We start from the raw sequence: 21,053 nt of genomic DNA on the forward strand, positions 1-21,053 counted from the left end.
AAGGCTAGCGCTCTACCACTTGAGCCACAGCGCCACTTCTGGCTTTTTTCTTTTTGCTTATGTGGTGCTAAGGAATCGAACCCAGGGCCTCAGGCATTCAAGGCAGGCGCTCTACCACTGAGCCACCTTCCCAGCCTGTCACTAAGACTCTTATCTGTAGTGAACCACCAAAAAGCCAGGCTTCAGCTGTGGCTCACGTGGTAGAGCACTAGCCTTGAGCACAAAAACTCAGGGACAGTGTCCAGACCCTGAATTCAAACAAGTAAATAAATGAAAGTACTTGGGCCTGTAGGGCCATGGCCAGCGTGAGTTTGCCAAAGGAAGAAGGAACCCCAGAACAATCGTGTGAGACTCACCTTCCAGAAGTAGTCAAAGTTGAAGGGCGAGTTCGGAGAGTTCTGAGGAAACATACAGAAAAGGCAGGAGGGTAAGAAGTCACTTTGTGAGCAAGAGGCCAGGATAGAGCCAGAAGCCGGTGGCTGTCATCCTAGCTACTCAGGAGGCTGAGATCTGAGGATCACAATTCAAAGCCATTCTGGGGTAGAAAAGTCTGGGAGCCTCTGAGCGCCAACAAACCAGCAAAATTCCAGAAATTGAGCTGTGGCTCAAGTGATAGAGCACCAGCTGTGAGCAGAGGAAAAAAAAAAAAAGAGCTCAGGGACAACACCCAGGCCCTGAGTTCAAGCCCCAGGACCAGTGTTTTTTGAGGCAGAGTCAGGAAGTATGGTGGTCAGAGGCAGAGTGGGCCTGGCACTGAGGTAGTTGAGACTTGAACTCACCACTGTATTGAGTCCGCTGAAGGTGTCACCTCTTCTACTCTCCTCACTGGACCCTTGGCCCTGGGTGAAGGAAGGGGGTGCTGGTGACCATGCGAATAGGGGGCACACATCTGACACCAGCTATGCCGTCCTTCACGCAGCCCCTGCTGCCCCCACCCAAGCCCCGCCTTCCTGGAGTGATTGGCACAGTCTAGCTCCGCCCACCCCATCCTGGCTCTGGCCGCTTCCTGTCCTCACAGCACCACTGAAAATGATAAGCATAGCTCATGTGTGGGCCTACTGTGTGCTGTGCACTGAGTCTTATCCTACCACATTTCTGGGTGGATGATGCTTCTGTGTGTGTGTGTGTGTGTGTGTGTGTGTGTGATGTACTTGAACTCAGTTCCTGTGGAGTTGCTACAAGTCACTGTACTTTGGGTTCAAAGGTGGGGGTTCAAATACCACTTCTATACCCTGTCACGCTCTGTGAATATTGGCTTTCCGGGGGTCAATCTGGGACACAGAGACCTGACTTATTTTCCTTCAAGCCAACCTGGGCAGGAAAGTCTGTGAAACTCTTATGTCCAATCAATTACCATAAACAAGCAGGAAGTGGCACTGTGGCTCAAGTGGTAGAGCGTTAGCCTTGAGCTGAAGAGCTGAGGGACAGCACCCAGGCCCTGAGTTCAAGTCCCAGGACTGGCAAAAAAGAAAAGGAAAGAAAAGAAAGAGGGGAGACAGGAGGGAGAGAGGAAGGGAGGAAAGAAGGAAGGAAGGAAGGAACGAAGGAACGAAGGAAGGAAGGCAGGACATAAGGATTTTTCTGGTTCTTTTCCCTGGGCCTGGAGTTCTACCCTGTGCCCCAGGGTCCCTCCTGTCCCCTGGCTCACCTGATGGCCACTCTGTGAGCTCCCCAGGGGGTGAGCACTCTCTCTGCTTTCCTAGGGGGACAGAGAGTGGGAAGTGAGCAGGAGGGACAGCAGGACAGCAGGGTGCAGGTACAGGGTGACTTGGGGGTGCCGGGACCCCAGAGGAGCTCCTCGCTGGGCAGCAGTCCATCCTCTCTGGCAGACCTGTGCCCAGCTCTCATTGAGAGACCACATGAGTAGCTTCGGGACAATGTTTGTCCGTTCTTTCTTTTTCTTCAGACCTGTGACTTGTACTTGAATTCAGACCTGATGCTTTTGCTCATTGGCTGGTGCTCTACCAACTGAGCCACGCCTCCAATCCCTGTCTGTTAAATTCACTTGTACAAACTGCCCAAAATTCTCCCAAAGCATCTGGCTCTCCCCTGGTTGTCTTCCTCCTGTGTGTGTGCATGTGTGTTGGCACTGGGACTTGAACTCAGGGCCTAGATGCTGTCCCTTAGCTTTTTTACTAGCTAGCACTCTACCACTTGAGTCACACCTCCACTTCTAGATTTTTTTTTTGCTGGCTCATGGGAAGTAAGAATTTCATGGACTTTCCTGCCCAGACTGGCTTTGAACCTCAATCTTCCAAGCCCAGCAATTTCTCACAGCACCAGTTGGATGTAAAGTGAGAGACAGACTTGATTGACAGCTCCTGCTCTGTATTTCTTGTTTAGGACCGGCCCTGCTCTTGCTGTTGATTGACAGCTGGTGTTCTGGATTCCATGTTTAGGATGAGCCCTCCTGCTCGCTGATTGGAGATGGGCCTCAGGCATGGGGGGGCACCTGGTGACTCAGGCACTGGGCAGTCACAAGCCGGGGTCTGTGGTCCTTACCTGACTCCCAGATTCTTTGGCCATCCACACGTCATTCCCTGAATTCTCACACTGTGGAAAGGGGAGACTTTTAGTCCTTTCTGGGTCACCAATCCCAGCCCCTAAAAGGCAGCTTTTTTTCTTTTCAGAAGGGCTTCACCCTTGCTAGGCAGATGCTCTACCACCCGAGCCACACCCCCAGTTTAAATTTTTTTTCCAGATAAGATCTTGTACTTTGAAACCTAAGACCAGCCTCCATCCCAAAACCTTCTACCTTTGCCTCTGGAGAGGTAGATTATGGATCTGGAGAGCTGGGATTACAGACATGAGCCACCACACCCAGTTGAGATGAGGTCTAGCTAGTTTCTCACCCACTCCCTGCCCCAGCCTGGCCTAATTATGCCTCCCACATAGCTCGGATTATAGGCATGAGCCACTGCACCCAGCCCCCAAAGGGAAATATTTTCAGTAGCTGCAACCACCACGGTCAGCCAAGCCCACATCCCCCAACCTCCAAGGTTTGCTAACCCCGGTTTCTTTTCTTTCAGAGTTTGAGACTTTGATGTCCACCTTCCCTCCCTTCCTGGTCACTCGCCTCAGGTTTGCTCATGCTGCCTGTTCCTCCACCATTTCCACCGCCTCCACTGCTGCCACTTTCTCGGCTTCCACTGCTGCCACTTTCTCGGCTTCCACTGCTGCCACTTTCTCGGCTTCCGCTGCTGCCACTATTTTCTCGGCTTCCGCTGCTGCCACTATTTTCTCGGCTTCCGCTGCTGCCACTAGTTTCTCGGCTTCCACTGCTGCCACTATTTCCACTGCTACTGCTTGAGGAGTCAGAACCAGTTCCCTAGAAACAAACAAGAGCCCCCATCTTTAAAAGGACTTATAAAAAAGACCCAATTTTCAAGCCAGAGCTGATGGCTCACACCTGTCATCCTAGCTACTTGGGAGTCTGAGATCTGAGGATCACAGTTCATAGCCAGTCTGGGCAGGAAAGTCCATGAGAACTTTCATCTCTAATTATCTACCAAAAAGATGGAAAAGGAACTGTGGGTCAAATGATAAGAGTCCTAGCCTTGTTCGAAAAAGCCAAAGGACAGTGCTCAGGCCTTGAGTTCAAAGCCTGTGTGGAGGAGACCCTCCATCAGGTTCCAACCCTCTTCTCCACCCTCCATGCCCTCCTCAGCTGCCTAAGGTGTGTGGGGGTTGGGGGGTGGGGCATTTACCTGAACAGCAGAGTGCCAGGTGTGGCTGGTTGCATTTGGAAATGTTGAGATTTGGGGAATCTAAATTTTTATCCTGTCCATCTCTCACAGAGAGACAGAGTTGCATTCACACACACACACACACACACACACGTTTCCACCACTTGCCACCAGGGGGCGGACAGGAGCACACACAATAATGGTGCATTACCATCACCCACCACCAGGGGCAGGTTAGGGGCAGACAGAAGCGAGCGCAACTAATGCCGCATGCCACCACCCACCACTAGGGGCCAGCAGGAGCTCATACGCTAGAGGCCCATTACCACTGCCACCAGGCAGCAGGCAGGAGCTCACACACTAGTGGTGCATTACCATCACCCACCACCAGGGGCAGGTTAGGGGCAGACAGAAAAAGCGCACACACGAGTGTGCATACCACCATCCATCACCAGGAGCAGGCAGGAGCTCATATTCTAGAGGTGCGTTATCAGTATCCACCACCAGGGGGCAGGCAGGAGCTTGCTCTGCCCCAGCCCTTCCTCACCACCCCTCACAGAAGAAAAGCAGATGTGGGGGGGCAGGGTCCCCCAAATCCTTACCCTGGAAACGGAAAAGGACGTATCACAGTTAGGAGTTTCTCTGTCCTAGATGGAGGAGGAAAGATATTAGTACAAGAGGCTGCACATGAAAGATACTTCTCATTCTTACCGCCCCCTCTCTTGCTAATACCACAGACCCCAGGGAAGCTGGGACCAGTGCCCCCCCCTTTTTTCTGTACCTCCTTTTCTTGTCTTTTTGCCAGTCCTAGGGCTTGAACTCAGGGCCTGGGTGCTGTCCCTGAGTGCCTTATGCTAAAGGCTACCTTGTACTTGCACGCCCTTTGTTAGACCTTCTTTACCTGTGGACCCCAGTTGACCCTCCTCTCTGTCCTGGGGTTTGAACTCAGGGCCTGGGCGTTGTCTTTGAGCTTCTTTTGCTCAAGGCTAGCACTCTACCCCCCAAGCCACAGCACCACTTCTGGCTTTTTCTGTGTATGTGATACTGAGGAATCGAACTCTGGACTTCATGGATGCTAGGCAGGCTCTCTATTACTAAGCCACCTTCCCAGCCCTGGTATTTTTCTCTACCTTCCTTCCTTCCTTCCTTCCTCTTCCCCACCCTGCTCAGACAGGCTGATCAGGCCTGGAATCAAGGTGAGACAACAGGTAGAACTTTCCCATCTTGACAGGGCAGCTCTTGGGGAAGCTTGCCCTGCCCAAGTGGATGAGTAGGACAGCAAAGAGGGGGGACAGAGCCCCAAGAGGGGCATGGCTGACTGAGGCCAGCCACGCTGGCACTGTGGTGGCTCCCGGGGAACCCCAGAACTTCCCTCCTTGACAGGGACCCCCAGGACACACACCCCATCCCCGCCTTCAGCTGAGGGACAAAACTCACTCTGCTGGACCCAGAACTGCCGCCGCCGCCACCGCTGTTGCCGCCGCTGCCGCCACTGTTTCCACTGCCTCCACCTTGGCCACTGTGGCCGCCGCTGCCGTGGCTGCCGCCGCCGTGGCTGTTGCCACCAGAGCCACTGCCTCCCCCACCGCCACCGTTTCCCTGAGGGGCAGAGAAGAACAGGACGGAGGGGCCAAGGCCAAGATCATCAAGGCCTTGGCCCCCTGCCCATGCCCCCACTGGGCGCGGGGTGCCATGGGGACCCCCCCTTACCAACAAGTTGCTGGAGCTGCCCCCGGAGCCGGATGGCGGTGAGTTGGTGCACTGGCGGGGGGGGGAGGTGACAGTTTTGTCATGGCCAGGCTGCAGCCTGGGTTTCTCCCCTCCCCCCCTGCCCAACCCCCCATCGGCCCCCCCCTCCCAACCCCATGGCTGTCTCTGTCCCTCAGAACCCCCCCCCTTACCTCGGAACTACTACTTCGTACAGAGCCATAGCCGGGCTGCGCCACAGCTCCCTGCAGGAAAGGGGAAGCCAGGAATCTGAGATGCGGACAACACCCCAAAACTAAGGGGGTGCCATGTGGCTTGAAGGGAAGGCAGGAGGGTCCCCTTACCTGGTCGTTGGTCCTGAAGTTCAGCGGCCCCCCTGCGTTCCCCCCCTGGCTGGCGGAGCCGCCCGCAGAGTTGGTTCCAAAGCTGGCTTGGGGGCTTCCAGGGTGCGCGTGCCCCGAGGGGGACCAGGGCCCCCCAGCATTGCCCTGTGAGTTGAACATGCCATGGCCTCCAGAAGTGCCCTGAAAGGGAGAACGGCACATGGGGCTTCTCGCAGCCACGGCGCGCCCACTGGGCTGCTCAGGAGGCTGAGATCGGAGGATCAAGGTTCGAAGCCAGCCAGGGCAGGAAAGTCTACGAGACTCTTAGGTGTAATGAACCAGCAAAAAGCCAGAAGTGGAGCTGTGGCTCAAGTGGTAGAGCGCTCCCCTTGAGCCACTCAAACAAAAACCTCAGAGACAGGGCCCAGGCCCTGCGTTCAAAGCCCCAGGACTGGCACCCCAAGAGCAAATCCACTCATGAATGGCGAGGGACAGATGCCAGGGGCAGAAAGCGTTCCCACCTGAGACCCGGGGATCCTGACAACCATTTCCCAACCCTACCCGGGGTCCCCCTGGGGTACTCACCCACACCCCAGAGTGGTGGGTCCCCTCCAGTCCACGCCGGATCACGTCCTCTGCCTGTCTGCCCGCCTCTTCTCCAAGGCTGCGGGCAGCTTCTCCCAGCTCATGGCCTCCGTGCTCCTGGCCCAGGGCCCCCTGCACCCCTGAGCTGGCGGCCTCCTTAGCGCCTTGGCCCAGCGCCCCCTGGAGCCCCGCGCGGCCGGCGTCTCCCCCTCCCTGGCCCATAGCCTCATGCACGCCCTGGCTGGCAGCCTGGCCCGCGCCCTCCCCCACCGCTTCCCCAACTCCATGGCTAATGGCCTCGCCCAGGCCCCCGTGCTGCAGGGGGCCAGCCGCCCCGCTGCCCAGACACAAAGCTAGCAGGAGCCAGCCCAGGGACCCCCACACCTGCATCTCTCCCCCCAGAAGCCCCACGTCCTTCAGGCACACCCCCCCTGATCTTCTCCCTGCCCCACAGGCGCCTTTGGTTTTTCTTCCCCCGCCCCCCCTGGGCCTTCTCTTCCTCAGCCTTCCTTGGAAACGCACAGCCCTTTCTGGTCCTTTCTAGAATGTGGGTTCCCTGCCCTTATACTGTTGGTTGGGGACAGAGTTGACAGGGCTGGGTGGCCTTGGGTCCCTCCTCCCTGTGACTCAAAGCCCAGCCACTGATAGGGTAATGAGTCCTAATTGAGAGTGTTGAAACAGAGAGACACAGAGAGACAGAGAGAGACAGAGAGAGAGACAGAGAGGGCGCACTAGGCCCGGGGAGGGACAGAAAGAATGGGATGAGGTGAGTACAAAAAAATCTCTTTGTTACCCAACCTTTAAGAATTTGGGGCACAGGGTGGGGTGGGGACCAGCTGAGGAGCCACATACCGGGTCCCCAGAGGCTGGTAGCTGGGGACAATCAGAGGGAGAGGGCCCACTTAGGCCGATGGGGCCCCAAGCCAGAGAGGGAAAGAGGAGAGCCCATCTAAAGGGGACCGCCCACTGGCACACCCTCATCCTAGGTAAACCACGTGTCAGGGTACAGGGATCCATGCTTGGCCCCTCTCGGTCTGAGTTGGTAGGGGTCCCCTCCACAGGGCACCCCCCAAAGATGGCTGCTTTCTTATTCCATGGTATCGTCAAGTGACGGAGAGCCGATCGGGTGTTGCAGGCCTGAGTTCAAGTTCTGCCATGGGGCTTCCGGGGACATGGGGCAACAGACCCATGGGATTGGTGGTGGCCATGCCTCGGTTTACCCTTCAGCCCCGTCATGGAGAAAGCTGGGTGTGGAGCCAGGTGAGCTGGGCAGGCTAGCTCTCGAGGTGGGGGGTGGGGAGGGAGGGAGGGAACGGACAGTGGGAGGGAGAGACTAAGGGAGGGACCCCTGACCCAGGTCTGCATCCTGTTTACCTGGATGGAGGGACACATGTTGCAAATGCGAGGTGAGCTCAGGGCTGCCGCAGGGGAGGAGCACCCCAGGATTTACCACACCCCGGGGGCCCAGCCTTCCTCCAGGAGCCAGCACAGAGGGGTCACCAGAGGGCAGAAGGCCTCTGTCAGCACCCTGCTCCTCGCCTGACACCGAGAATTCAAGTCACCACCTCCAGCTCCTCTCGTCCCTCTGCTCAGCAAGTATGGCCGCTTCGGTTCTCAGCCCTCCCGGCCTGTATCGCTGGAATCCATCACTGCGTGAGGAGAGGCCAGTTTCCACGGGCCTTTCTCAATGCCTCTCCCGCTCCACCCCACGCCCGCACCCCAGCGCGTCTCGTCCAAACCCTCTTCGGCAGGTAAACACCATTCCTGCCCTGGCAGCCTCCATCTCCCGCCTCCCGCCTCTGCCCTCTGCCCGCTGTAATGAGGATAATAATGGTGCTCGTGGTAATGAGGAAAATAATGGTAGTCATAGGAGCAGATCCAGCCCATCCAACTGGACGCTGCTCTGGGAGATTGTCGCGCGTGTGTGTGTGTGTGTGTGTGTGTGTGTGCGTGTGTGCGCGCACGCTAGGGCTCAAACTCAAGGCCTGAATGCTGTCCTTAGTTTCTTCACTCAAGGCTGGCATTCCGCCCCTGGAGTCACAGCTCCACTTCCAGCTTTTTGCTGGTTCGCTGGAGACAAGGGTCTCATGGACGTTCCTGCCCAGGCTGGATTTGAACCCTGATCCTCAGACCTCAGCTTCCTGTGTAGCTAGGATGACAGGTGCGAGCCACCAGCTCCTGGCTTACTGAACCACTTAAGGGCAGACACAGGGGCTGTGGAAGCTCCGCCCCTTGTGTCAGGCCTGTCAATCACTCCAGCATACTCCCCTCCCCATGGAAGCCCCCTCCCCTCCCCTCCCGTTCCTTCCCCTCCCCCTCCTTCCCCTCCCCTCCCCCTCCTTCGTCTCTGAGGAACAGCTGAGGGTTGCAGCAGAACTCTGGGCTCCTGAGGCCCCAGCCTGCCCCACTTCCATCAGCCAGGCGTGTGGGGCAGAGAAGGGGCTCAGGGCAGAGATTTCTTCCCAGCCACTCCCAGAGAACCCCACATTCCCAGCGCTGATCCTCCCATTGCCCCCCAGCTTTCCATCAACAAGACCTTTCTTACACCAGCTTAGTTTCTGACTTGAGAATGTGTGAAGTTAGACACTCTGGCCTGCCATCCCAGCTACTCAGGAGGTTGAGATCTGAAGATTGAAGTTCAAAGCCAGCCCAAGCAAGAAAGTCCATGAGACTCTTATCTCCAGTGACCCAGCAAAAAGCCAGAGTGGAGTTGTGACTCAAGTGGTAGAGTGCCAACTTTGAAGGAAAAAGTCAAGCAATAGGGTTTGAGTTCAAGCCCCAGTATCTGTGCGCACGTGCGCGCGCATGCACACACACACACACACACCACCACACACCCCTTTTTGGAAAGGGCCAAACAAATGCTGGTGCTTTTTTTTGGGAGTGTGTCTGAACTGAAGGCCTTGAGCTTGCTGGCCTCTATCACTTGAGCCATGACCCTACTTATTTTTCAGATAGAGCCGCAAGTCTTTGCCTGGAGCTGGCCCCAGATAACCATTCTCCTGCCACACCCTGGTCATAGCTGGGATTCATAGGTCCATGCTATCATACCCAGCTTTTATTGAGATGAGGTCTCTCAAATTTTGCCTGGACTACCTTGAATACTGAGGCTCCGTATCTCTACAGAGTTACTGGGGATTCAGGCATGAAGCTCCATGTCCAGATATAGAAGCTCGGGTGTGTGTGTGTGTGTGTGTGTGTGCGTCTGTGTGTGCATCTGTGTGTCTGTCTGTCTTGGGGCTTGAACTCAAGGCCTGGGCACTGTCCCTGAGCTTTTTCTGCTCAGGGCTGGTGTTCTACTACTGGAGTCACAGCTCTACTTCTGGCTTTTTAGTGGTTCATTGGAGATAAGAGTCTCATGGACTTTCCTGCCTAGCTGGCTTTGAATGGCAGGCCTCAGATTTCAGTGTAGCTGGGATTACAGGCATCAGCCACAGCACCCAGCAGGGAAATATTCTTGATTGGAGTGCTGGCTTCCCTGTGCGATCTGGGTGTCCTGAGGTAATGCTCTCCCTCTCAGCCTCATGCCCATTGTTGGAGAGGGGGTTAATCATGGTCCTGGCCGCGTGGGAGGTGGCCAGGATGGAATGAATCACGTCTCTAAATGCTTAGCACAGATTCAGTTAGCAGCCAATAAAAGGTAGCTGTGCAGACCCCACCCAGACTCCTCACCCTGCCACCGGCCTGCGCCAGCCTGGGTGCAAACTGGCTTTTCCTCTCTCCATGCCTCCCGGCCTCTGTCCACCCTTCTTGGCAAGGAAACCCATTTCTCATTCATTCTGATCCCAGAAGTCTTTCTCAAGTCAGTTGCTCAAACACCACACTTGGGAGCTGGCCTTGACCTGGTGTTGGAACTCCTAACCAAGGAGGAAAACAGCTCTTCAGTGATACAATGGTGATACAATGACAAATTGCCACCACAATGTGAAGCCTGAGATGGAGGAGGGTGCAGGCCGGCGGCTCACGCCTGTCATCCTAGATACTCAGGAGGCTGAGACCTGAGGATCGCAGTTCAAAGCCAGCCTGAGCAGGAAAAGCCCACAAGACTCTTACCTCCCATTAATCACAAAAATCCAGAAGTGGAGCTACAGCTCCAGTGGTAGGATGCTAGTCTTGAACAAAAAGCAAGCAAGCAAACATACAACAAAAACACTAAGGGACAGCACCTAGGCTCAGAGTTCAAGTCCCAGGTCTGGCACACAAAGGAAAGAAAGAGGGGAAAGAAGGGAGGGAGGGAGGGTGGGAGGGAGGGAAGAAGAGTCAGGCACCGGTGCCTCAGGCCTTAATCCTAGCTACTCAGGAGGCTGAGATCTGAGGATCACAGTTCAAAGCCAGCCCAGGGAAGGAAGGTCCGTGAGACTCTTTATTTCCAATAAACCATCAGAAAACCGGAAGTGGCACTGTGGTTCAAGTGGTAGAGCGCTCGCCTTGAGCTGAGAGACAGCACCCAGACACAGAGTTCAAGCCCCATGACTGAGAAGAAAAAGAATGAGGAGGAGGAGGAGCAGCAGCAGCAGAGGTAGGAAGATCATCATCCAAGGCTAGTCCCTGGCTGAAGTTTAAGGCCTTAAGGTAGGTAGGTAGGTAGATAGATAGATAGATTAGATAGATAGATAGATGATAGATAGATAGATAGATAGATAGATAGATAGATAGATAGATAGATAGATAGATAGATAGATAGATAGGCAGACAGATAGACAGATAAAATATCGCTAAAAACTAAAGGACCTTAGAGAGTATTGTGCTCCCTGACTGCAACTTGACAGCAAAAAAAAAAAAAAAAAAAATGAAGGCCACAAGCAACTGGTGGTTCCCATAATCTCAGCTACTTAGGAGGCTGAGATTTGAAAATCACAGTTTGAAGCCAACCTGGGCAGCAAAGCTTGTGAGACTCTCATCTCCAATGAACCACCAAAAAGCTGGAAGTGGAGATGTGGCCCAAGTGGTAGAGCACCAGCCTTGGAGTGGTAAAAGCCAAGTGAAAGCCCGAGGTCCTGAGTTCAAGCTCTAAGACTGATGTATGTGGGTGCTCACACATGCACCCCCCCCCACGCGCGCGCGCACACACACACACACACACACGCACGCACGCACAAGCACTGCCATCTTGGCATCTTGCTGAATACAATTAGCACCCGACTCCTCACGTTTTAGGCTCCAGCTCGCTTCCCATTTTGATCACTGACACCTCGCTTCAGACTGCTTACTCGTCTGGCACTTAAAGGCCGACAGGAGAGAAGCATCGAGGGTCTCGGTGAGGGGTTTGCAGGGGCAGCGCTGGCTTTGCTGGGAAGACAGACCCTTTGCTACAATGCAATTACCTTTTATTTTTTTTTCCTTTCGAAACAAGAAAATCTTAAAGAAGATCTTGTGGATTTTTATACAGTGACAGATTTAAGAAAGCAGGTCAGGTTGCTGCTATTAAATGATACTTTTCACGAATTTCATTTTAGTAACCCTTTATGCATTTTTAATTAACCCATTTTAGCAAACCCTTATGTATTTCTGATAGATGCTTTAGGTACCGTTAAACAGGTCGTTGTACTCCCTCACCTCCCCCTTCCCCTCTCTACTTTCTGCCCTCCAGGGCTCTTTTTATTAATGGAATTTCTCCAGCTATAGAGGAAAAAAAAATAGTAAAACCCTCATATGTACCAAAGTCCTATGGACTTAATGAATTACTTTCTCCAGGGATACCTGGGTTTTATGAGAGAACAGAGCAGACGTGGAATGAGAGGAGAGAGATTGGGTGGGGGAAAGAGGAGCAGAATTCGTATACTCTTCAAATTATATGGCTGTTCTCTAGTCCCAGTATTTCTAGGATAAGTGACTATTAAGCAATACTCAGTGATCTACTAGTTCATTTGGGTCAACTGAGTACCTTCAAGATATTTAGCCCTTGGACTGAAGAAATGGCTCAAGTGGTAGAGCACCTTCCTACTAAATACAAGACCCTGAATTCAGACTCTAGTTTTTAGCTCTTGTGCTGTTCTGGAATCAGAGAGCTAATGCAGCCATACTTCTTGTCAGATTTTGATCGAACACAGGTTGTTAGATCATTCCCCTTGGTTCTATACCTAATGTAGGATAATAGCCATATATGATATCTCTACATGTGAACTTGTCATGACTTACAACAAATATTCCCTGATTTTTATATTTTGAGATAAGTTAGGTTGAATTTCACATCACAAGGGAAGTTCTCTGACAATATATATATATATTTTGGGGGGGGTGGTCTGGTTGTGGGGCTTGAACTCTGGGCCTGGGCGCTGTCCCTCAGCTCTTCAGCTCAAGGCTAGCGCTCTACCACTTGAGCGCTTTTTTTTTCTGCTTATGTGGTGCTGAGGAATGGAACCCAGGGCCTCATGCATGCAAGGCAAGTGCTCTACCACTGAGCCACCTTCCCAGCCCTCTGACAAAATATTAAGAGAAGAAAGAAGCAAACCAGTGTGACCTGTGAGAGCTAAGAAAGTCTTTCTGACCTTCTCCACAAAAGACCTTTTGGCCTGTTAAGATCTTGCTAGTGAAGAGTTTAAGAGCTAAGATAGGTTTGGTTTGTGCTGGAGTGTAACAGGAAGTGAATGCATTTTTCCCTTGAGCCCTGAGCCAGTGACTATGCCAAGGGGAAAAGCAGGAAGAACATACCGATTCATCTAAAGAAATCAACTAATATCAAAGGTTGAAGGTTATGATCACTGAAACGTCTGTGGTTTTGAATGATGCTTTTTCAAAGGCAGCTGGGAATCTTTCTGTGTTGTTGTTGCTAATGTACATGCACTAACTGGAGCAGCAGTTCCAGGGTGGGAGCCCAGGGCTGCAGATTCAAGTTAGTTCAAAAGCTAAATGAGGGGCTGGGAAGGTGGCTCAGTGGTAGAGCGCTTGCCTTGCATACATGAGGCCCTGGGTTCGATTCCTCAGCACCACATAAACAAAAAGAAAAAAGCCAGAAGTGGCACTGTGGCTCAAGTGATAGAGCGCTAGCCTTGAGCTGAAGAGCTGAGGGACAGCGCCCAGGCCCAGAGTTCAAGCCTCATGACTGACAAAAAAAAAAAAAGTATTGACAGGTGTGATTGGGGGAATTTAATAAAATGATACTGGTGGAATTTGAGTGTGTGTGGTGTAGGGGACAAGCGGGTGTCCACTGTAAGATTCTTCTATCTTTTGGGCATATTAGCTGTGTGTTCAGACTTTCACAGGCAGGGGAGGGAAGGAAATGCTGAGCAAGAGGCAGGAGCACCCCCATTCTGTATGGCCTCATCTCCCCCACAAAGACTACACTTCTCCCCCAAGCCGTTGAGATCAGGAGCTCTTCACTCTGGTCCCTCGGATGACTGGAATTTGGGAGCTGTGAGGACATGGTGGTGTCTCTTGCCTGGTGACACATCTCATGGTTTTGTCTATAATTGTGGCCTCAGTATGGGGAAGTATGCTGCCTGAGACACCTTCTGTAGCAACCTCCTGTAGTACAGGTTTCCCTGTGCCCAGGTGAGTCATAAGAGATATATTGGGTACCTGCGAGAGGCTAGGTTCTGACAAACAGAAAGCAAATGTAGTTCCAAGGGTTTTGTCTTTCTTTCTTTCTTTTGCGTGGGTCCTGGGCTTTGAACTCAGAGCCTGGGAGCTATCTCTGAGCTTTTGTGCTCAAGGTTAGTGTCCTACTACTTGAACCACAGCTCCACTTCCATCTTTTTTTAGATGAGAGTCTCACAAACTTTCCTGCCCAGGCTGACTTTGAACCCTGATCCTTAAGTCTCAGCCTCCTGAGTAGCTGGGATTACAGGTGTGAGCTTCTGCTACTTTCTTAGGGATTTCACTACATATGAGCTGCTGAGCCTCTGTTTCCCTCTTCCACCCAAGAAGACGAGAGAGGAGCCCTGTGTTTTGTGCAGCACTGGGGAGCTAAGGGCTCATCGCACAGTGGTTACAAAACATCATGCTCTGGGTTTTGAGCGGTCCATGAATCTGATGAATCTGTGTCCCTGCCCACGTCTTTGCTAAAAGGTTCTTCCCACCTTCCTCCCCTTCCCTCCCTCTTCTTCCCCTCCCTCTCCTCCCCTCCCTTCCCTTTTCCTTTCTTTCCTCCTTCCGTTCCTTTCTTCTTGCTTTCTCTACTTCTCCCTCTCTCCCTCCCCCCTCCTCCCCTCTCCCTTCAGTACCAGGACTTGAACTCAGGATTTGCAAGCTCTCACTTTTTTTTTTTTTTTGGTCAGTATGGGGCTTGAACTCTGAGCCTGGACACTGTCCCTCAGCTCTTCAGCTCAAGGCTAGTGCTCTACCACCTGAGCCACAGCGCCACTTCCGGTTTTCTGGTAGTTTATCGGAGATAAGAGTCTCACGGACTTTCCTGCCTGAGATGGCTTTAAACCACAATCCTCAGATCTCAGCCTCCTGAGTAGCTAGGATGACAGGCCTGAGCCACGGGTGCCCAGCCTCTCACTTTGTTTATTTTTTTCATTGAAGGCTCCTAACACTCTACCTCTTGAGCCACACTCCACTTTCAAAAGTTTTGGTGGTTTTATTGTTGTGTGTACATGTGCACGCATGCGTGTGTGTGTGTGTGTGTGTGCGTGCATGCATACGCATGTGCATGCCAGTTCTGGGGCTTGAACTCAGGATCTCAAGCTCTTCCTTGGCTTTTTTTTTCCTTCTTCACCCCAGGGTGGCGCTCTCCTACTTGAACCATGCTTCCATGTCTCTCCATCTTTTGGATGCCTGGTCCTTGTGCATCTGTCCTCTGATGCAGATCCACTGGTGCACACACACACACACACACACACACACACACACACCAGTCTGTTTCTCTCCCTCCACGTCCCGACCACACGCAGAAGTTGGGGTGTGTCTCCCCACCTCCGCAGGCCTCAGCCTGCTTCCCAGGTGGACACAGCCCCAGAACCTCTTACCTAAGTGGAAGATTTGTGGTGTGAAGCTTGTCCGGCCTGTCAGGTGCCCGGCACCACACACACAGGCATTGCACAACCAACACAAGCCACTATTGTTACTCCTGAATGTCTCCACCCTGTGACAACCCTGCCCCAGCCCTGGGGGGTTCCACCTTGGCACCTCCGCTCTCCCCCTCCACCATGACACCCGTGCCAGAGGCCCAGGCCCTGTACTGAACACAAAGTGTGGCTCAGGCCCTCGCTGGGCCTGTTACTAGGGAAACTTCAGCTCAATCTGCCCAAAGTCCCAGATCCACCCCCCCAAAAAAAATCTTTCCTATGTCACAGACACCACACACACACACACACACACACACACACACACACACACTCCTCTGGACAAGTAGCATTTGTGCTTCTTGCCCTTCCCTCTCTAGGCAACACAGCTGACCAGGCCGAGAGATGACAATGGGTCACAGACATTTATTCACAAATCTCAGGATTCCCCCCATCCCACCCCATCCCCCGCTAAGGAAATCCAGGAGCCTCCCCCCCACCCCCACCCCAGCTTCTCCAGGCCACGGCGACCAAGACATTGTCGCTGGGCATCAGTTTATGGCATGATGTCGGCGACGCTCTGCAAAAGAGGAGAGGAGAGGGGTGAACCCAGGATTCACCGCCATGAGGTGCCCCATTTTTATTTATTTATTTTATTTCAAGGGCTGGGTGGTACCTCTGAGCTTTTTTACCCAAGGCTGGAGCTCTACCATTTGAACCACCTCCACTTCTAGCCTTCTGGTGGTTTCATTGGTAATAAGAGTCTCATAGATTTTCCCGCCTGGGCTGACTTTGAACTATGGGCCCCAGATCTCAGCCTCCTGAGTAGCTGGGATGACAGGCGTGAGCCACCGGTGCCCAGCTGAAAGATGTTTTTTATACACTCTCCTTCCCTGACTTCCAGATGCCCTGGCATTGGTTTCTGTCGGTTTATGTTGGCTAGATGAAAATGGAAAGTTCCCTTTCCCCCCTCCCCCCAAGAGCAGAGCTTGGGGGGGACCGGCAGGCTGGACTAGTTAGGTTGGGGGATGCGATGGGAGAGCCAGTGTTATCATGGAGAAAAGGAAGCAGCCCTGCCCCGCACTCACCCTCCACAGAGCCCGCAAATCCATGAAAGGCTTGTTGGCCGACGCCTGGAAATCAAGGACAAGGTCAGTCACCAGCCTCAGCTCCCCCCCCACCCCACCAGGCCATCCTAGGAGGAATCCTAAATTGTCTCCATCACCCTCTTCCCCCACGTGCGGGGGGCGGGGGCATAAAGACTTACCCCAGATGCCAATGGCGTTGTGGCGGCCCCTCCTTGATGGCCGGAAGCCCCGCCTTGATGGCTGCTGCCCTGTGAACAAAGACCAGATCATCCTTCATGCAACCCCTCCATCCTGCAGGCCCTCCCGCATTCCCCTCCCCACCCCACCCCTGTCCTTCACCCCTCTAGGATGACTTGGGCCTGTCCCCTGACCTCAACACTCACTGTCCAGAGAGATCCCCCCCAAAGCCCACCCATGGCACAGAGCAAGCAGTGAGAAGAACTTCCTGTCCACCCAGCCTCAGATGTGTGTCTGATTCCTGTTAATATTTAGCCAAGCCCCCCATTTCTGTAAAAAGGGGCCTCAATGGAAAGAGGGGGGACCCAGAGGACCCCCACAAGGTAATGCCTACCAGGCCTAGTCTTAGTCTTAAGCCAAACATACACACACACACACACAAGTGTGCATGCACACCTGCACCTGCTTCTCTCCAAGCCTCGACATGTGCAAGTCTGACTTAGGGAACTCTCCTCATGGAAGACACCCTTGGTCTGGAACTCAGGGGTGTCCTTGAAAGCTGAGACCACTCTTCAAGATGGCATCTTAGCTTGGTCATGAAGCTTGGAGAATGAATGGGAGATAACTGTTTCTTTGGCTTCCAGAGGGGCCTCTCTCTACTTAAATGGCTAGTGGATCCTCTAGGAAGCCCCCCTTCCCTTATCAGAGCAAAGAAGAGAAAGAGCCAGCACCTGCAATTTTCCATCTGACACTGGCTCATGACCTTGGCAGGCGTGCCTCAGTCTCCCTATCTGAGCATTAAGGAATAAAGGGCCCATTTCACTACCTCCAGGCTCCCCTCCGCCACATCTGTACTAGAGAAATCTGATTTCTGTTCCTAGGAGAGGCTTTCATGTCCCCTCTACTCTATCCACCTTAACTAAGGACAGCTCCCTGAGGATGGGGACCCCTCTGCTCTGTCTGGAGTGGGCTTTGCAGATAAGATGCATCTGACCCAGCTCTTCTATAAAGAAGATGCAGAAGAAAGGAGGGGAGCACAGATACACAGCCACCCAAGCTTCTTTTTCTGCCAGTTCCAGGATTTGGACTCAAAGCTTGGGCCCTGCCCCTTAGCTTTCCTTCCTTCCTTCCTTCCTTCCTTCCTTCTTTCTTCCTTCTCCATCTTTAGGTTAATATCTACCACTTAGCTCCACTTCCAGATTTTTGTGTGCATGGGGGGGTGCCTTAGAGACAAGAGTCACATTGGCCTCCAACCTCCACCCTCGATCCTCAGATCTCAGCCTCCCGAGTAGCTAAGCTGACAGGTGTGAGCCGGCTCCCCAAACTTTCAGCAAAGGCTCCATGGGCCCCCCAAATATCCCCAGGGTTGAATCCCTCCCTCCTCCAGCCCCTAATCATCCCCCAGGGGTTTCTCCATTCCCCACCACCGTTCACCTGATTGGCCTCCTTGCCGGCTTGGTTGACCCCATAATGAACATTGTGATGCAACCTGTCCATTTCTTTCCCGGCCTGGTCGGCAGTATGGTGGACACCTTGGCCAAGTTTCTCCGCTTCCTTTCCGGCCTGACCAGCAGCATTGTTGAGCCCTTGGCCAAGCTTCTCTGCCTCCTTCCCGGCCTGATGGAACCCATCGTGGACCCCTGGGACCACCTTGTCTGCTTCCTTTCCGGCCTGTTCAACGGCATGGTGGACTCCCTGGCCAAACGCCTCCACCTCTTTCCCAACCTGGTTGACCCCAGCCTGAACACCAGGAATGATTCTTTCTCCCACTCCCCCGGCCTGCCCCGCTGAGTAATAACGACCACCGCCATGGCCAAACTGTTGGGCCTCCATGGCAGCATGGCTGAGCCCATGGTGAGCGCCCTGGACCACCGTGCCGCCCTCCTTCCCAGCCTGCTCCAGGGTGTGGTGAGCGGCCTCCCCTAACTTCTCAGCCTCCTTCGCTGGCTGACCAAAAGCATGGTGGGCCCCTTGGCCAAATTCATGACCAAACTTCTCTGCTTCCCTCCCGGGCTGCCCAAAAGCATCCTGGGCCCCTTGGCCAAATTTCTCTGCCTCCTTCCCAGCCTGCCCTGCTGCATGGTGGATCCCTTGGCCAAATTTCTCAACTTCCTTTCCAGCTTGACTAAAAGTATGGTGGACCCCTTGGCCCAATTTCTCTACCTCCTTCCCAGGCTCGCCAAAAGTATGGTGGGCCCCTTGGCCAAAAGGATGGTGACCCCCTTGGCCAAACTTCTCTGCCTCCTTCCCAGCCTGCCCTGCAGCATGGTGGGCCCCTTGGCCAAACTTCTCTGCCTCCTTCCCAGCCTGCCCTGCAGCATGGTGGGCCCCTTGGCCAAAAGGATGGTGACCCCCTTGGCCAAACTTCTCTGCCTCCTTCCCAGCCTGCCCTGCGGCATGGTGGGCCCCTTGGCCAAACTTCTCTGCCTCCTTCCCAGCCTGCCCTGCGGCATGGTGGGCACCTTGACCAAAAGTATGGTGGGCCCCTTGGCCAAACTTCTCTGCCTCCTTCCCAGCCTGCCCTGCGGCATGGTGGATCCCTTGGCCAAACTTCTCTGCCTCCTTCCCAGCCTGCCCTGTGGCATGGTGGGCCCCTTGGCCAAGCCTCCCAGCCTCTTTCCCAGCCTGCCCCGCGGCATGCCCCCCTGCCTCACTTCCCGCCTGATTGACCCCATGATGGATTACTTTGTCTGCCTCCTTCCCAACCTGTCCAGCAGCGTGGTTGACCCCATGGGCAAACTTCTCTGCTTCCTTTCCTGCATGTCCGACGCCATTGTTGATCCCATGGACCACCTTGTCCATGCCGGTGTTGACGCCCCTCTCCACCTCCTTGCTGGCCTGGCTGCTCATGTGGCTCAGTCCATTAAACACCTTCTCCACTTCCCTTCCGGCTTGTGTGAGGCCATTGTTGATGCCTTCCAGGGCTCTGCCCACCTCCCGCTCGGCGTTGCTCAGCCCTCGGTTGATGCCTTCGATCACCTTCTCCAGGGGGTCCTCGCTGGCTGCCCGAGCAGGCAGCGCCCCCAAAAGCAGGAGGAGGCAGCAGGAGCTGAGCACACTTGCTCGATGCATGTTGCTGGAGAGGAGGGAAGGGTGCAGAGAGAGGCCCGGGCGGCCAGCCTGCTATTTATCCTCCGCCTCCCGCCCTCTCCTCCACCCCTCGTGACTCAATTACCCTTGTGTGCAGCACAGACTTGGTTCCCCAGTCCAGGAGGTATTTCCCAGGGAGATTTGGGTTGAGCAATCTAAAAGAGGAGGAAGATGAGTGAGTCAAGCACAGACAAGATGCCCTGGCATTCTTCCCCTTGCTCTACTCAGGCTCCTCCACCCTGGAGGAGGCTGCCTACTCCACCAGCCAGCTCCTGGCTTTCTCTGTCTCTGTCTCTGTCTCTCTCTCTCAAATCCAGGTGGATAGGTAGCTACAGCTCCCATTTTCTCCCCTAAGGGACCCAAACATCTAATTTTCCCTAGCATGGAGAGTTCTGGAAAATGGAAAAGAAAAGAAATAATAGAGCCAGGCACCAGTGGCTCACACCTGTCATCTTAGCTATTCAGGAGGCTGAGATTTGAGGATCGTGGTTCAAAGCTAGCCTAGGCCAGGGGCTACCAACAAAAAGTTCTGAAGTGATAGAGTGCTAGCCTTGAGCACAAATGCTCAGGGACAGCGCCTAGGCCCTGAGTTCAAACCCCAGCTCAGGCACAAAATAAAAGAAAGACAAAAAGAGGTGCGAGGGAAGAGGAGGGAAGTACTCCAGGAGAATTGAGATCTTTTTCTATCATCAGATCTTTTTCTTTGAGGTTCCACCATCATTCTGCACCAGCCACACAGGCTGTGTCACAATTTCTCAGCAACTCCCACACTCGAGTCCTTGTGGCCTTGAGATCTCTGCTCTTCTTTGTCTAGAATACAGAACCCAGAGATTCGGAGTGGGGGGGAGGGCTCCTCCAATTCTATTTTAAAGCCTTTCCTGATGGTACCTGAACAGCCCAGAACATGGTGCAGAATTACTGTTATGCTATTCTTCAGAATTGAACAGCAATATGCCAGGCATGGCAGCTCACACCTGTAATCCCAGCAACTCAGGAGGCTTAGCTCAGAGAATCATGGTTCAAAGCTAGCTGGGAATGAAAAGTCTATAAGATTCTTTATCTTCAATGAGTCACCAAAAAAGCTGGAAGTAGATCTGTGGCTCAAGTGGTAGATCATTGGCCTTGAACAGAACAAGCTAAATCACAGCACCCAGGCCCTAGTTCAAGCCCCAGGACTGGCAAAGAAGAAAGGAAAGGAAAGGAAAGGAAGAAAGAAAGAAAGAAAGAAAAAAAAAGAAAGAAAAAAAGAAAGAAAGAAAGAGAAAGAGAGAAAGAAAGAAAAGAAAGAAAGGAAGGAAGGAAGGAAGGAAGGAAGGGAAGGAAGGAAGGAAGAAGGGAGGGAGGGAGGGAGGGAGGGAGGGAAGGAAGGAAAGAATCCAGGCACTTATTGGCACATGCCTGTAATCCTAGCTACCCAGAAGGCTAAGTGATATCTGAGGATCAAGGTTCAAA

General features: G+C 53.5%; 2 protein-coding genes across 2 annotated transcripts in view; both read right to left on the reverse strand.

The window, feature by feature from the left end:
• Dmkn (dermokine) overlaps positions 1-6,691 on the reverse strand; it is a 12,404-nt gene extending 5,713 nt beyond the window's left edge. The window contains exons 1-10 of the mRNA XM_013026175.1: positions 6,302-6,691; positions 5,738-5,917; positions 5,588-5,638; positions 5,397-5,447; positions 5,124-5,285; positions 3,077-3,328; positions 2,503-2,553; positions 1,649-1,699; positions 780-839; positions 357-398 (exon numbers count right to left, since the gene is read on the reverse strand). Coding sequence (XP_012881629.1) covers positions 357-398; positions 780-839; positions 1,649-1,699; positions 2,503-2,553; positions 3,077-3,328; positions 5,124-5,285; positions 5,397-5,447; positions 5,588-5,638; positions 5,738-5,917; positions 6,302-6,691 — 1,290 coding nt within the window. The remainder of the gene's footprint in view (positions 1-356; positions 399-779; positions 840-1,648; positions 1,700-2,502; positions 2,554-3,076; positions 3,329-5,123; positions 5,286-5,396; positions 5,448-5,587; positions 5,639-5,737; positions 5,918-6,301) is intronic.
• Positions 6,692-15,802: 9,111 nt separating this feature from the next.
• On the reverse strand, positions 15,803-19,583 carry Sbsn (suprabasin). Its single transcript, XM_013026176.1, has 5 exons — positions 18,500-19,583; positions 17,946-18,433; positions 16,514-16,582; positions 16,335-16,379; positions 15,803-15,826 (listed from the first exon to the last, which is right to left on the reverse strand). Exons 1-5 carry the CDS (start codon positions 19,581-19,583, stop codon positions 15,803-15,805), a joined length of 1,710 nt encoding a protein of 569 aa, XP_012881630.1.
• Positions 19,584-21,053: the final 1,470 nt, after the last annotated feature.

Source organism: Dipodomys ordii, unplaced genomic scaffold, assembly GCF_000151885.1.
Source record: "Dipodomys ordii isolate 6190 unplaced genomic scaffold, Dord_2.0 Scaffold92, whole genome shotgun sequence".
Taxonomy (NCBI): domain Eukaryota; kingdom Metazoa; phylum Chordata; class Mammalia; order Rodentia; family Heteromyidae; genus Dipodomys; species Dipodomys ordii.

Excerpts from the sequence above, each read along its gene's own strand:
- Sbsn (XM_013026176.1), bottom strand. The coding sequence starts at position 19,583 with ATGCATCGAGCAAGTGTGCTCAGCTCCTGCTGCCTCCTCCTGCTTTTG. Across the intron at positions 18,434-18,499 it reads GAGGGAAGCAGAGAAGTTTG|GGGAGGCCGCTCACCACACC; the intron begins GTCATGAATTTG and ends CTGAGAAGTTAG. Across the intron at positions 16,583-17,945 it reads CCGGCAAGGAGGCCAATCAG|GGCAGCAGCCATCAAGGCGG; the intron begins GTGAACGGTGGT and ends CTTTGTTCACAG.